Source organism: Rhamphochromis longiceps, linkage group LG12 (genome assembly GCF_057381845.1).
Source record: "Rhamphochromis longiceps isolate RC_006_pf linkage group LG12, R_longiceps_female_GT1.1, whole genome shotgun sequence".
NCBI classification, from domain to species: domain Eukaryota; kingdom Metazoa; phylum Chordata; class Actinopteri; order Cichliformes; family Cichlidae; genus Rhamphochromis; species Rhamphochromis longiceps.
Window position 1 is genome coordinate 40,990,387 of NC_140568.1, and position 16,541 is coordinate 41,006,927.

The 16,541-nt window shown below is 43.6% G+C and overlaps 1 protein-coding gene across 2 annotated transcripts in view; it reads left to right on the plus strand.

The window, feature by feature from the left end:
* Positions 1 to 11,118, plus strand: part of LOC146657984 (ADAMTS-like protein 2) — a 43,454-nt gene extending 32,336 nt beyond the window's left edge. For both annotated transcript variants that reach the window (XM_085426383.1, XM_085426384.1), the window contains exons 10-19: positions 256 to 556; positions 1,614 to 1,959; positions 3,357 to 3,460; positions 4,368 to 4,494; positions 4,577 to 4,790; positions 5,576 to 5,731; positions 6,730 to 6,900; positions 8,858 to 9,034; positions 9,150 to 9,294; positions 9,515 to 11,118. In XM_085426383.1, the coding sequence (XP_085282509.1) occupies positions 256 to 556; positions 1,614 to 1,959; positions 3,357 to 3,460; positions 4,368 to 4,494; positions 4,577 to 4,790; positions 5,576 to 5,731; positions 6,730 to 6,900; positions 8,858 to 9,034; positions 9,150 to 9,294; positions 9,515 to 9,642 (1,869 nt within the window). In that variant the 3' untranslated portion in view covers positions 9,643 to 11,118. The remainder of the gene's footprint in view (positions 1 to 255; positions 557 to 1,613; positions 1,960 to 3,356; positions 3,461 to 4,367; positions 4,495 to 4,576; positions 4,791 to 5,575; positions 5,732 to 6,729; positions 6,901 to 8,857; positions 9,035 to 9,149; positions 9,295 to 9,514) is intronic.
* Positions 11,119 to 16,541: the final 5,423 nt, after the last annotated feature.

A 16,541-nucleotide genomic window follows, 5' to 3' on the forward strand; every position in this document is an offset into this window, starting at 1 on the left:
CTGTTTTTATTAGCTAGCTATGGGCTAAAGGTCCCGCTGATTCAGACTGACGGCATGTTTTTTTTTCACCGTAGCAGGGGAGACTGCCAACACATTCATCCTTGAGGCAACAGTTATATAAAAAAATTTAATTAAACCAAACATTTTCTGTCTGAATGTTTGAGTCTATCTCTGAGACCACCTTGAGTTGGTCTAATTATAGTTTTTGTTTTGTGACTCCATAAACATCTTCGATTTACTCTCCTCATCTGACAGGTGTGGAACCAAAATGGCCGCACACCTTACATCACCTACGAATACACAGTCCTCCGAGACTCCCTGCCACCCGTTCCTCCTCCTCCGGTCTACACCGGGTCAGACACCTCAGCCGGAGAGGTGTCTGTAGAAGTAAGTGGTCTACTGACCCCCAATGGCAGCATCTGTGACCAGGTGGCTCCTGGGGGCCAGGTGGAGACAGAAGGTACAGATGGGCAGAAGGGCAAAGAGACCAACGAGGTGTATGAGGAGACAGCAGCCATCGACTGTGAAGATGGAGTAGCTGCCCCAAAGTTTACAGGTAGAGATTATGTGACAAGTTCTCTATAAACTATTACACTAATACATACAATTTACATGCACATTTTTAGAGAAAAAAATCCTTTACCTTTATACCTCCTGGAAGTGTAGCTCAGGGCATATAAAGCAATATAAAAAATAAGTTCTGATATAAGATGACTGTAAGACAGATGATGGATCCTAAGCCAGGTAGCACCACCCTCCATCTTACTGCCTTATTCTGGATGTGTGTAAGATGGCCCTTTGCAACTCTGTATTATTCATGATGCGGCTAGATAAAAACAATCAGCAGCAGATGAAAAATTCAGAGTTTTGTGGCGTTTTCTTCTTTTAAGAAAGGCAGCATCACAAACATGAGCAGTAATGGCACTTCCTGAGGGCTCTCAGCTCATTCAGCTGACTGCTGAGGCCATTACACCACTGCTTCAGGGAGAGGCGGCGGTGGTGAAAGGCTCGCCGTACACTTTTTACTCCAGTCGACATCATACTACGGACAAGATGCTGCGCTCCGACTGAAACCGCTCGTTCGTGTTTTCACTCTCTGTTTTTACTCACTGAGTTTTTACTCACTTTCTCTACATGTTAAAAGATTCTGCTTTAGTAAATAAAAGAAATCTGCCGGCACAGCTCTCTGTAACTAGTAACAAGGTAAAGCACAGACATACATGGTGGCCATGGTTCAGGTCTTTATCATTAGGAAAAGCTATAAAAGTAAAAAAAAAAAAAAAAAACCTACAAAAATAAATAGAAAAATAGAGTTTAAAGTCCAAAGAGCATGTCCTCTCTCACATTTTCCAAAGCAATCCACTGGACTGGTTTAGAAGTTTTCTGGTCCCAATTTTGGCCCCCGGGACTTGTGTTTGACACTCTTACACGTTTTCAGCCTTGTTCTTTCCATGCAGAGATTTCTCCAGATTCCAGAAAATCACAGGTTTTGTTGGTGATTTTAGTGTTTCCTGTTTTTTTTTTTTAAATATACTTTTATGAAATCCTTTATTCAGATAACTTGTAATGACTTCCATCATAAGCAGAGCTGAATTTGTTGACTTTGTGTGAAGGTAACAGCAGCCAAATAGACAGCACTGCCAAACCTGTTACTGATGGTGCGGGCCTGGATACACCACCCGATTCCCCAAACCTCATCTGGAGGGTCCTGATGGATGGCCGAATTGGTGCAGATGAGTTACTTATCAACATTTCGACCAACCAGCTGCTGACCGAGGGAGACAGTTTGTTCTCTTCTGAGGTGGGACCAGCAGAAGTGGGTCTGAGCAGCCTGGAGCGAGATGATCTAAACGATACACTCGAGTTTACTCTGGGCCAGAAACGCAACGACAGCGGAGACAGCCAGAACAGGACGGTGCCGAGCGGCGGGAGGACTTCCAACCGCTCCAACAGAACCAGGTAATGTAAAAAGAGCATAAGGGACATCAGCATCGCATATGAGTTTTAAGATGATGCAGAGCAGAAGCCCGTTGTTCACAGGTTCAGGTTTGGGCTCACATAAAGACATTTCATCTCAAATCGGATGAAGTCTGGACTGAAAGTGTTCAGACTGTTCACACACTGTCAAACCTCTGGACTTGATTCTGGCTGCAGGCTAAAGAGAAGCAGGCTGAGAGAAATGGGCGCTTTTAAAGAGATGTCCAGGCAGAGACACAGAGTGTGACATTGAGACAAGACTGACGGCAAGAAAAGGTTCAAAGTGAGAGTGCTAGTGGAACAGACAGCTTTGCCAAAATAACAGGTAGTCAGTGTAACGCAGGTAGAAAGACAGACGTACACTTAGACAGGTAATCAGGCGCATGTGCATGTAGCTAGGCAGTTAGATGAGACAATATACACAATGTACACTGTACTGGTTGCAAGAAAAAACAGCCATGTTAACTGACAAGCAGCAAAGCAGGAAGACGCATAGATAAACAGTGCAGGCAGTAAATCAGTCAGACAGGTAGACCAATTGGCAGAAAAGCAGGTGGACCAGTACTGTACAAGGAAGCAATGCAGACAGACAAGTAGATATACGGTCAGTACAGCAGTCAGGCAGATATATGCTGCAGGACAGGCCGACAGGTAGACTTGGCAGGTTTTGCATTTGTCATATTTATAATTCATGTTGGCTTCACCCGTTCTGCAGCCAGCAGCTATAAAACATACAGCGACACGCCCTTTCCTCAGGGAGACAGAGACAGGAGAGGAAACGAGCGGAGCAGAGCAACACAGAGGGGAGGAAGGTGGAGGAGGTGGGAAATGCAGCCGTGCTTAGAAACAAATAATTCAAGGTATTTGCAAGAAAAGTGAGAAATATGATGCAGAGGGGAACGTGTTCCGCTGTCAGGCTGCCATCACTTCTGGTGAGAAAATAATGGACAGGATTTGGTCTGGCTTACATGGAGGGATGCCGGTGAGGTATAACTCAACGTGTCTCCAATTTTCAGATAAATGTCTGGGAACGACTGTTATGACAGGAATGTGTGCATGACTTTTATGTGATGTGGTGAAAAAACAAAGTGCGTCTGCCGGGATGCGGGCTGTGAATCAGCTGTCATGCTGTGCTTGTCTGAGGCCTGGGAGACAGCCTGCCTCTGTGTGGGTGTTTGTGTGTTTACTCCTGGGTATTCTTAAAAGTCCCGAAAAGGATATTTCATTCAAATTACCCGGTTTGAAGACGTGCTCTTAAAATGTTGCCCTGAAAACTTGATATCTGCAGGTTGAGGATTCATAGGAACTGCATCTGCATAGCATGCTGCAGTTGCATACTCAAACACACACAACTGACCTGTGTCCTTTGTGCGTGACAGGGGGAATCAGCGGCTCTACCAGAAGAACCTGAAGCTGAGTCCTGCTGACTTGTACCGCTGGAAACTTTCATCACAGGAGCCGTGCAGCATGACCTGCTCCATAGGTATGCAAACACTCAAAGCACACATAAAACATCCATGAGAACATCCATGTTCAGTGAGAGTGTGATATCAGTTAAGATCCCAGACCTGACAGGTCCCTGTAACACCTTTGACTCTTGAAACCTGACAGAGCTTGTGTGGTGCAGCAACTTTCTGTGCATTTGCTGTGCAGCGAAGTGATTGTTCCTTTCCATATAATTTGTAATTTTCCCATTGTCTATGTAAGACATGCAATGCATTCTGTTTCTGTTTAAAATGAAGATAGATTTAACAAGTTATTATTAACGTAATTTATGCCAGGGCACAAATTCAAGCTCCACTCCAATTCCTGCAAATTTGGTGATCTCTGTGTCGGCCCATGTGAGCTGATAGCTGTACTGTCTATGCATCCAGTTTGAACATATACCAGTTTTAGCCAGTCCACAGGAGCTGCACATGTGCAAGATGGTTTGCATTGCAACCCACCTCCTCTCCCGCTCTTACTTTTATGTTTCATGTTTTTTCTCTGTTTTTTAATGAACAAATGTTATGAATGAATAAGTGTTTCCAATTCTGGAAAGCAGCACAGCAACTTTACCTGTAAAAACCGCGAACGGGCGAAAGCATCTCAGATAGCATGCAGTATAGAGATTTTTAGCAGACAGCTAACACCTAAGCCATCAGTTTAGGATAAGCTGATCTACTGAGATTCCTGCTGAGCTTGACTTCATCTGAACTAGTGGTCACTTTGATTTCCACTGGACTTTTTTTTCAATATAGGTACAGCTTCAAGACAAAACAGGAATTGCACTAATATACAGAAATCCAATGCACTTAGAAAGGACTTTGATACTCTGTGTGCACTGTGCTTTTTCCCCCCTTGTATATAAAATGCGTTGCATAAATCAGTTTACTCTGCCTACAATCCAGGAGTCTCCAGGTCCTTTGTCACATGTGTTCGTTACGATGGCGTGGAAGTACACGATATGTATTGCGATGCTCTGACCAGACCAGAGCCAGTCCATGACTTCTGCATTGGCCGAGAATGTCAGCCCAGGTGAGGAACATAAACCTTTTAATAAACAGATCATTACTGTGGCTGCGTCTTTTCCTCTGATAATTATGGACAAATCTTTCAGGTGGGAGGCGAGCAGTTGGAGCGAGTGCTCCAGGACCTGCGGGGAAGGTTTCCAGTTTCGTCAGGTGCGCTGCTGGAAGATGCTCTCGCCGGGTTTGGACAGCTCGGTCTACAGTGACCTCTGCACCATGGCTGACCTGGAGAGACCCGTGGAGAGAAGACCCTGCAAGAGCCCCGCGTGCGGCCCACAGTGGGAGGTGGCCGAGTGGATGGAGGTATGATAAACCAGGAATGTGAGCTTGTACTAATATACTAAAACAATCTGATTTACTTTTCTGTGTGTTGAGTAGATGTAGCTGAATAAATAGCACTACAAGCTTAAGAAAGACATGTACTTTTGAGGTGAACTGTCCCTTTAAAACATACAGAGTATCTTTACTTTGCATATTTTTTTGTTTGCTTGGATTTTTGCATTTGATTTCTGTGCAAACATTCCCCGGCACTCTGCAGGATTTGTTTTTTCTTGCAGTGCAGATGTCTCTGTCGTTCTCTTGTCAAGCTTTGAGGGCTGCAGCTGTGTGCTACAGTCTTGTGGTCAGATTGTGGTCACTGATGGATTCTCCAGAAACACTTAACAGACACCAAAAACCCTAAATGTGACTCTGTTAGATTGTTAGAGGTTGTATGACACAGAGAGAGAATGACAGAAATGTCGGGTACGCATGCTGATGTTTTTTTTTTCTTTGTGGATCAATGCAGACATGACCACAGTCATTCATTCATTCTTTTACATTACATACGAACAGTAAACGGTGCTGTTAGGAAAATGTAATAAACATGTTTTTGGGGTGGTTTTGTGCATTTTTGAGGAAAAAGCTTTAAAAGTGATGCCTAGGCCACCCATAAAAGTTCCTACTGATTCTGAAATAATTTTCTTCTGTCTTTTCAAGATATTTATTCAAAGCAAAGATAAACAATAAAGAATATAATGTAATTAATGCATTTCTACCAATCAACGTGCTTCATTTTCTTCATGACAACGACTCTTTCCTCATTGCAGTGTCCTGCTAAATGTGGCCGCAAAGCTCAGGTAACCCGCGATGTGCGCTGCTCTGATGAGACCAGACCATGTGACCCGTTGACCAAACCGCCGAATGTCAAAAACTGCACCGGTCCTCCCTGCGAACGCCACTGGACTGTGTCCGAGTGGGGACCCGTGAGTGTTTTTACTTTACACAAACCTGCGTGTCAGTGAACATGAGTGATGAGGAGTTAAAATCTTACCATATCTGCATATTTTATCTCTCGTCCCTGCTGGAATCTCAGACAGTGAAAAAAAGGAAAGACACTTAATTTATGTTTTAATGTTACAATCCGTGTCTAAGTTAAACGTTCTATTTCTTTTATTTTAAATTCTTTTTCCTGCGTCTAACATTCCTCCATCATTTTCATGGTTGTTGGAAAAACAGCTCGTCTGTCCCAGCCGTCTTTTAAGTGCCACGGTGTGAATTTATTGCTTTTATTGTGTTACGGACACGAGGTGTAGTTGCCGATGTTCCATTCAAAGTGAAAGTCTGGAAAATCGCAGGACTAATTTACAACCGCAGCCTCCGACTTGGAAAAACACAGAAAACTAAAGAGCTGTCACTTTGACACACAAAAATCACAATTCACAACTCAAGGCCAAAAAAGTTTATCTTTGTTTTCATAAATTTGCCAACTGAGAACAGATGTAACCAGATGTAACTTTTCATTTCTGATGTCTTCAGATTTACAAGTTTATTCTGTACTGGAAGGAAATTGGTTTGAAATTACGCCTGTCTCGTAAATGTAAATGACGTGGATAAAGCTATGCTGCTACAAAACTTGCTTATTGAGCTACACACGCCTGGTCTAAAAGTTTAATCGCAGCACGACCAACAAATATAGTTTTTAATAATAAACTCAGTGTGCGCAGCATAGTGAGGTTTTGCTGTTGTGTTGTTGATGAACTACTTTAACTGCAGTAAATATTAAACTCTGGTGACATGTGTTGTTATTTAACATCTGCCTAAACACGGCCTCACATGCTGATCTTTTATTTTCCATGATGTGAGGTGACCTGAAATGACTTCACGCTGTGTGCGACAAAGCTTGGTTGCAGATAACTGTGATTAGAACTCAATTGCTCCCGCTTGATAATGACTCATCGGGCGTGACCTTTGTTTGTTGCAGTGCTCGGGGTCGTGCGGCCAGGGGAAGATGGTGCGTCATGTGTACTGTAAGGCTCCGGAGGGTCGCGTGGTTCCCGAGAACCAGTGCTCAGCAGAGAACAAGCCCTTAGCCATTCACCCCTGTGGAGACAGAGACTGCGCTCCGCACTGGCTGAGTCAAGACTGGGAGAGGGTGAGGCCCGGATACACACTGTCTGAATTAAGATGTTACTACGAGCAGACCTGACACACATTTTAAGTGATTTTTGTAATCACAGAAAAGCATGACACACGTGTTTGGGGGGACCTGGAGTTATAGCTCAGTGGGAGCCCATTTGATTGCACTTTAAGAGGTCTCTTGTTCAAATCCCAGTGCCTAGAGTTATGGAAGGGGAAAGAAATTTATGCTTTACAAGAGGATTCTAACTAGTTTATGAGTAAAGATCATGCAGCTGTTTCCTCTGGATGGATACTGACTAATCCCATGAAAACACTTAGATATAGTTCCTTTATAAACCTAAATGCATTTAAGGCTTTATTCTAATTCGCTCTAGTTTTAAACTTTTGCTAAAGAAATGTTACTACATTCTAAACCTACCAGTAACAGCCTTGATCTAAGGATCTGGTTTTAACATGTATTAGAGCATACAGTTCGGTGAGCATGCTAGGGTCTGCTTGGGTCTGAGTGACTTGGATATGTGCAGATGTTAGCTTGCCTGCACATTTTTTTTGTGATAGTTCATATTTGTCCACTGAGACACTATTTGTCAGTGCACATGCTATCCATCTGCCCTTCAGGTGGTTTTGAGCAGACTTGAGTGTACTCAGAGAGACTCCTCACCCGTGATGCCTGCATATGTCTGCAACAGATTATAATCCCTGCCTTATGCGTGCTGCATTTGCTTTCTGTTGGAAAATGTCAGACATGGGCAGTAGCTCAGTGGAAGAGTATTTGACTGCACATCACGAGGTCTCTGGTTCAATTCCGGATGCCCCCTGCGTTGTTCCTTTAAAAATATAGGAATGGATATGAACCTGTCACCTCTGCAGTAGCTTAGGGTTTTGGTCTCCCTGTTTGGAAACCTTGTTTACAGGCCATCTTATATTTCAATACTAACTCATTTGAAAAGCTGCATATGGAACTTTCTCATCATTACCTCTTGTAGAGCAGCCTGTAAGGGTTAGGTTTTAGTTTAGTTTTAGTTTGGATTAGGGTGACCAGGTCTGTCACCTTAATCAGATTTAATCAGACAACCTTAATCACACACTAAAGATGTCCAAAGACATGCAGTAGTGGCTATAGGTTAGTTGGGAACTCTAAATCGCCCATAGGTGTGAATGTGAATGCGAATGGTTATCTGTCTCTATGTGTTAGCCCTGCGGCAGACTGGCGACCTGTCCAGGGTGTACTGCGCCTCTCGCCTTAAGACAGCTGGAATAAGGTCCAACCTCCCCACGACCCTGAAAAGGATAAGCGGAAGAGAATGGATTGATATTTACATTAAGTGTATGTGTGAGTGCAGAAGGGAAGGCAGCCAGACAAGGTTATTGGTTTCCTGCCATTCAGGTGGATGTTACTTTGACATGTATCAGTCACATGTACCAACTCAGTTACAGACCACATTCAGGATATCAACAGAGGGTAATCATAAAGAAGACAGCAAATGTTGGGACATTTTTATCCAACACCCTAAACAGTCAGTGCTCACCCAAAGACTCTTTAATTGTTGTTCTCTGAAAGACTTTCCTCTCCTGTCACTGAATAGCTAAAGAATTGTTACAAGCATGGGATTTCTTAAAATAATGCAATCTAACAGCATTTAATATTTCACACAGTGGTAACAGTTCAAACAAAAAGGAAAGGAGCATGTTTGGAGATAGTGTTATCATTTTCATGAATATGCAGGGAAGATCTGTTAGGTTCTGAATATATTCACAGGGTGAACATTTCCTCTATAAAACAAAAGGCCCAACTTGCACTGCAACTTTTGCATTTTTCAGACTGTTTATTAACAAAAAACCCCCAAGACAAATAAACTAAGGATATAATTTTTTATGAAATATTTGCAGAGCTTTATGAAGAAACTTTAAATGCACAAAGTCCCTTTTTAATGTTAACAATGCTACAAAGATTTTACCTTTAACTGCAGTGCAACACAACCTGTGGTCGTGGTGTGAAACAGAGGATCGTTCAATGCGTCGGCATCAGCGGAGGAAAGTTCCAGATCTTCGATGAGGAGGCATGTGTGGGGAACGAGAAGCCTGAAGAAGAGAACACCTGCTTCGAGAGGCCATGCTTCAAATGGTACACCACCCCCTGGTCTGAGGTGGGTCCACAGAAAGTCTTCGAGTGTGAAATAAACTCTCAAAATGAAGATAAATTAGGATAACAGCAAAACAGACGTGTTTAATGACTGTGTTTCTGGCTTCATGTGCCTTCAGTGCACCAAGACATGTGGCATCGGTGTGAGGATGAGGGACGTGAAGTGTTACCAGGGCAGGGAGCTGGTCCGAGGTTGTGACCCCCTCACCAAACCAGTGGCCAAACAGACCTGCACTCTGCAGCCGTGCCCCACTGAGCCTCCAGGTAACAACAAAGAGAATCTGCTACTTCCCTCCTAACCACTGTTCCTAATGAGTCTTGCAGGCGTTATAAGTGAACTGCCAGCTGCCTTTTTTTTACTCATGTCTGCCAGTTTTGGCAGAGGCAGTATTGAAGAAAGATAGACAGCTCAGAGTGGAGTATAATCTCCACAGCTGTTTGAAAGTTGCCTCCAGGACTAATTGTGAGTCTGACTGTTTCCCAGATGAGAGCTGTCAGGATCGGCCCTCCACCAACTGCCTGCTAGCTCTTAAGGTCAACCTGTGTAGCCACTGGTACTACAGCAAGGCCTGCTGCCACTCCTGCCGCGCTGTTCGACCTCCAGCCTCCTAGTCGAGGACGCCGCAGCCTCTCTCCACCCTGACTCTCAACTCCGGCATGAGGAAATACATTCAGCTGTACAGCAGTTACTGTGAATAATGAGGGAAAGATAAATGTCAGTCTGCCTTTTTTAAAAAGACGAAGTTCCTCAGATAACTTGGATTTAGATGGGTCAGTTTAAATGATCTCAAATGAAGTCCTGTCAGTTCCTGTTGATGTTACAACATCAGCTGCAGTGTTCTCACACAAAATTAGACAAAAGAAATGTGCACTTTGGGAGGCACTTTGAAATTAATGAGGACAAGTAAACAAACGTCTCTTTTTTCTGCTTCGATGCTACAAAAAGATTTTAGTTTCTTCTTGTTTTGAGAGGATTTCCGACACAATGCATGATCAAATATTAAATAGTTCCTTTCTGCTCTTTTCCAGTCAATATTTGTATTTTTAGATTCTACCAGAGTAGCTTTGCATGAGTAATATTTCAAAATAATCCTCACGTATCTTATAAAGACCCTTGTGGCAGCATCTCAGTAACAGCAGGTACAAACAGCAGGTGAGTGGAGCCTCTGTTCTCACAGTCAGAGCGTTGTGCCCTCTAAATTTGCTCCTGAGCTCACTCACTTTTTGACCCAGCCTCTAGTAGTGAACCAAGGAAGCGCCGTTTTTGGCTCATTTATCATTTATCAGCCCCTCGGGGAAAATAAAGCAGAGCATGCCTCTCCCTTATTATCATATTTCTTCTTATTTTCTTTATATTTAACCCTGCAGACCCTGTTGTACCAGTTGTTACTGAATATTTATGGGTCCATCATTTCAGTTCCTTTAGAAAATTTGCGCTAAACAACATGCGGAGTTGGAGACACAACGGAGTCAACAGTAAAGCGGTCTCACAAACCTCTATCACCAGTTAGCAGCATGCTCCTGTTATCGCTGCAAGGAAGAGCTCTATTAAATTATTTCTCAACTGAAGATATTGCATGAGTAGAATATTTAAAACAGATACTGTTTATGAAATATTATTTAAATGTGTTTCAGTTTTAGCGTCTGGTATGGCCAAACAGGAAGTAAAAAAAAAATTAAATATATATAAATATATATATAGCTTATATTTCCATTCCGTCTCCTGCCTTTTGACGCCACACCGGCGTGCCTGCAGGATATGGAAGCATATTTATTAGTGATAGAACATTTTCATTTAGCGTGACGCTCCTGATGCCAGTCTATGGTTATTCATCAGGTCAACTGATACCAGCTCTGGTCTGTGTGCGCGACAGAGGAGGAGAGAGTTGATCCGAACACAGACAGAGAGATCCCTGAAACTTGAAGTATGGGTGAAATGTATTCAGAAGACGTGTACGTGTATGTCTAACTAATGTGTACTGTGTTTTTATATTGCCGATACCTCTTTGTACAAAACTAAATATGGAGTTTGTGTACTGTTGATAATAAACTGAAAACCTAATGGTACTGACATGTATTTCAATTAAATAACAGTTCAAACATTTCGCCTCTCTCATGTTTAACTTTTGCACTTTTTTGATATTTTTCTTTACAGGAATGGATACCACATTAGTTTTTGAGTTTTTAATTTGAGTAACAAACTGTAGAAAGAAATCTGTAGGAACATTTTAACACATAGTCACAACAAGACTTGTCTGACTTGAAGATTTCTTTTTCTTAAAACACAACTGGGACTGGCTACTTTTAGTTATTGTGCCAGTTCAGAGGATGGTAGTTTGTTGTTAGCCAATATCTCCAAAGCCTCAGTTAGACTGGGGCAATCGCACATCTTTAAGAAAGGTTAGTCTGTTGGTCCCGTAGTGTAGTGCTTTACACATTTACCTAACAAGTGCCTGTTAAAACTCAGGAGGAGACCCAAACTCCTGTTCACTAGCTGGGCCCACGTCTTCATTTTAGGTTTGACAGCGTTCTAGTAGGTAAAAGTGAATGCTTTGACATGAATTGAGCTGCGCTTTGGGAAAGGCCGGAAGGGGACTGGCGATGGCTCTTGGGCCTGACAGATCCCCATGCACTAAATAGAAAGGAAGAAGTTAAAGAATTGAGAACAAGGAGGGAGGGACGGTGGGGCACGCAAACGAGAATGAACAGCTTGCAGAACTGGGGGAACCTATACAGATGACAACCGGAAGGAGTGTGTTTGGAGGTGTGATCCCGCTCCTGAAATTCCGATACATAATCTCCAATAAAATTGTGTCACGAAGGGCAACTGCCACAAAGAATAGTCTGCAAATCATCTTTTGTGAATACAGGAGCAGCCAAAATAATCTTCTTCATCTTAGGAAGAGTTAATATCTTTAGATGGCTATGACAGAAGACTTGAAACTGAAAAGAAAGGCTTTACTGGGCTTGTTTGCGTTACTATATCATAGCAAGATGTGAACTGGGAATGAATGAACTGCACTGTGGCACACGTCTCCTTGTCCTTGACTCCCACCTGTTTTTACTTGTTTACTTCATATCATGTTTGCATGCAGATTAAGCCTGCATTTAAATTCTATTTATTTAGTTATTTCTCTCAGATCGTTAAACACCACCACGACAGCTGTGCCTCACACATATATATCTAAACTCTCATTTAATGTAATAAGAATTATAATCAATCAGATTATCCTGTGTCTTAATGATGTGATACTGATAAATCTGTGAACTTACACATTAATATTCAAATATTATGGCACGGTTCTGGGTCAATTGACCCAGGGTTTGGAGTTTTCTTATACTTTGATATTCATTCATTCATTCATCGCTAGCGGTAAGCGGAAAGGAGGTGGGCTTGCTGTTTTAGTTAACAACCGGTGGTGTAACCCTGCCAACATAACAATCAAAGAAAGGATTTGTTGCCCGGACACTGAACTGTGTGCTGTTGGACTCAGGCCGTATTATTTACCCAGGGAATTCTCTCACGTCATCTTGGTGGCTGTTTATGTACCCCCCTCTGCTAACCCCACAGCTGCATGTGACACTATCCACTCTGCCATAGCTCGGCTACAAACTCAGCACCCGAGTGCCTTTATTGTGATCTCGGGTGACTTCAACCATGTATCACTGGACAATACACTACCAACATTCAAACAATATGTGGACTGTCCCACCAGGGGAGAGAAAACTTTAGACTTACTGTATGCTAACGTCAAGGATGCATACAGCTCCTCCTCCCTCCCCCCACTTGGTAGGTCAGATCATAACCTGATTCACCTCACCCCCCGCTATGTGCCAATTGTGAGGAGGGAACCTGTGACCACCAGGACTGTCAGGAGGTGGTCAGAGGAGGCAATAGCGGAACTACAGGGCTGTTTCGAGGTGACCGACTGGGAAACACTCTGTGAGCCTCACGCCGAGGACATCAATGGGCTTACTGAGTGTATCACAGACTACATAACTTTCTGCACCGACTCCATTGTTCCAGCTCAGACTGTTCATTGTTACCCAAATAACAAGCCGTGGGTGACTAAGGACATCAAAGCCCTCCTCAACAACAAGAAGAGGGCTTTCAGAGGGGGCAACAAAGAGGAGGTGAGGAAGATCCAGGTGTTACTAAAGGACAAGATCAGAGAGGCTAAGGACAATTACAGGAGGAAGCTGGAGTGGAAACTCCAGCAGAACAGCATGAGAGAGGTGTGGAGGGGCATGAAGACCATCACTGGATTCAGGCCAACCAACAGCAGGGGAGCTGAGGGAGGTGAGAATAGAGCCGACGAGTTGAATCTGTTTTTCAATAGATTCGACACCACAGTGTCTGCTCCCACCCCCACAACCTCACCTGTAGTCAGCCTGGAATCCAGAGCCACACCACTGTGCCAGCCTCTCTCTTCACATGTTGCCTCCTGTGAGATTCCTGACACCCCTCCCCCACCCATCACCTTCACTCAATACCAGGTTGAGATGCAAATGAGGAGACTTCACTCAGGCAAGTCTGCTGGACCAGACGGAGTGAGTCCCCTTGTCCTCAAGACCTGTGCCCCCCAGCTGTGTGGAGTCTTTCATAAACTGTTTAGTCTGAGTCTGCAGAGGGTCCCGGTGATGTGGAAGACATCATGCCTCGTCCCTGTACCAAAGACGCCACGTCCCAGTGGCCCCCAGGATTACAGGCCCGTGGCACTGACCTCCCACATCATGAAGACCCTGGAAAGGCTCATCCTGGACCAGCTGCGACCCATAGTAAGACCACACCTGGATCCCCTTCAGTTCGCTTATCAGCCTCGTCTCGGAACTGAGGACGCCATCATCTACCTGCTCAATCGTGTCTACACCCATCTGGACCAGCCGGCGAGCACTGTGAGGGTCATGTTTTTTGACTTTTCCAGTGCTTTCAACACCATCAGGCCGACCCTCCTGGGTGATAAGTTAGCAGCGATGCAGGTGGATGCTTCTCTGGTGTCCTGGACTGTTGATTACCTGACAGGAAGACCACAATATGTACGTCTCCCACAGTGTGTGTCTGACAAGGTGATTAGCAACACAGGGGCACCACAGGGGACTGTCCTCTCCCCCTTCCTCTTCACCCTCTACACCACAGACTTCAGCCACTGCACAGAGACCTGCCATCTTCAGAAGTTTTCTGATGACTCTGCGGTGGTTGGATGCATCAGCAGGGATGATGAGACAGAGTACCGGGCTGTGGTCGACTCCTTTGTCACGTGGTGTGAGCAGAATCATCTGCAGCTCAACGTGGCAAAGACCAAGGAACTGATCGTGGACTTCAGGAAGACCAGGAAACACTTGACCCCTGTTTCAATCCAGGGGGTCAGTGTTGACATTGTGGAGGACTATAAATACCTTGGAGTACACATTGACAATAAACTGGACTGGGCTAAAAACACCACAGCACTTTACAGGAAGGGCCAGAGTCGTCTCTATTTTTTGAGGCGACTGAGGTCCTTCAACATCTGCCAGAAAATGCTGAGGATTTTCTATGAGTCTGTGGTGGCCAGTGCGATCCTCTATGCTGTTGCATGCTGGGGGAGCAGGCTGAGGGTCGCAGATGCCAACAGACTTAATAAACTGATCCGTAAGGCCAGCAATGTTGTGGGGATGGAGCTGGACTCCCTCAAGGTGGTGTCGGAGAGGCGGATGCTGTCCAAGATAAAGACAATGTTGGATAACACCTCCCACCCACTCCATGACATGTTGGTCAGTCACAGGAGCTCGTTCAGTGAGAGACTGAGATTACCGAAAAGCACCACTGAACGACACAGGAAATCATTCCTGCCTGTGGCCATCTCCCTGTACAACGCATCCACTTAACACACTGTTTGCTGCTACAACTACACATGTTTCTTTTCCAACTATTTATTTATGAGTGACTTATGTATGTATGTATGTATATATATGTATATATTATACTATTCTTAGTTAGTGTATTGTCTGTCTTGTCTTAATGTTGGTTTAAAATGGAGCACTGTAACAAAAAATAATTTCCCCCAGGGATCAATAAAGTATTCTGATTCTGATTCTGATTGTTTATGTTTAAGTCTCATTTACTTATATTTACGCAGCTAATTCTCCAGGTGTTTCCACTTCCCCTGATCACCTCCTGTGTGTATTTAAGTCCTATGTCTTCCTTTGTCCAGTGTCAGGTTGTGTGTTGAGTTCTCGTCATGTTTCCAAGTTTCCAGGTCACGTGAACTCACTCATCTTATTAAGATGATATCCACCTTGACTGCTTAGCCTGATTGTTAGGTTAAGTGAATCCAGATATCCTGGGTATGTGAACTTGCTTCGTAGTACAGGGACCAGGTCTATAGGCCACTCCACTGTAGCGGCTGAGGGTTATTATCTCAAATACTTATGGATTTGACAGCAGGTGTCAAAGATATGTGTCAAGGCTGTGCAGTATAGACGACCCAAATACAGTATGCTGTCAAAATAAAAACAAAGGCCATGATCTTTGGTCTACTTAGCAAAATGCTAAAGATCCAAACCATAAACTAAAGTTCAGCCATACGAAGGAGCAAATGAGAGAAAACCACATGCAGTAAGCAAAAATGAGCCGTCTATCAGATGCCTTATCACAAAGGAAAAGGGAAAACAGGGCTACATTTACACTGAGAGCTGATTGTGACGTGACAGAAGAACAAAGAGACAAAGATGAAAAGAAATGAGCATAGGTGAAGACAATCAGGGCAGAATGTAAAATTAATGTAAGACACGAAAGAAAACTAACCTTAAAAAATAAAACAGGAAGTAAAAAGTAAGGAAGTAAACAGCTAAGCCTGAGCATGAAGATGAGACAAAGAGAGGCATAAACAGGGAGACTGTCATAACAAAATCAACACAGAGACCACAGAAATAAGATAATATCACACAACCCAAACATCTTGTAAAAAAATAACAACAAAGGCAAACAGGAACCACAAGCTCAACAACTTCAAGAATAAGAAATGCAAACACTAAAACAGCACAGAAATCTGGGACCAAGGGCTCAAAGCAAACTGCAATTTAAATGACATGAAAGTGTAAGAGTTTCATTTGTAGCAGACGGAGCGGCATATTCTAATTTAGTCTAGTTCAGAGTCCTAAAACTGAGTCTATGGTCTGTAATTTAGCTGGGCTAATATACTGTAACTACAATATGTGAGTAAGTGTAGTTATTTTTTTCATACAGAGTAACGTAAAGTGTGAAAGTGGTGCTGAGGACATTGTGTTTATTCTTCTCCAAGACCCCCCTCTCCTCTCTGAAGCTGTTTTGGATGTAGACAAGTCAATGAAATAATGCACATTTTGCTTTGGTCCTTTTCTGGAGGGAATTACACCGACACCCCAAAGTTTTGCATCATTTTATTAACACAGTAAATGAACTTGACACACAGAGCGGCTACAGTAAACAAAGGTTTGGCTGCAGAGGTGACTGACGCCTCCTGCTGGCCAGTTTGACAGACCCAAACGCCTCA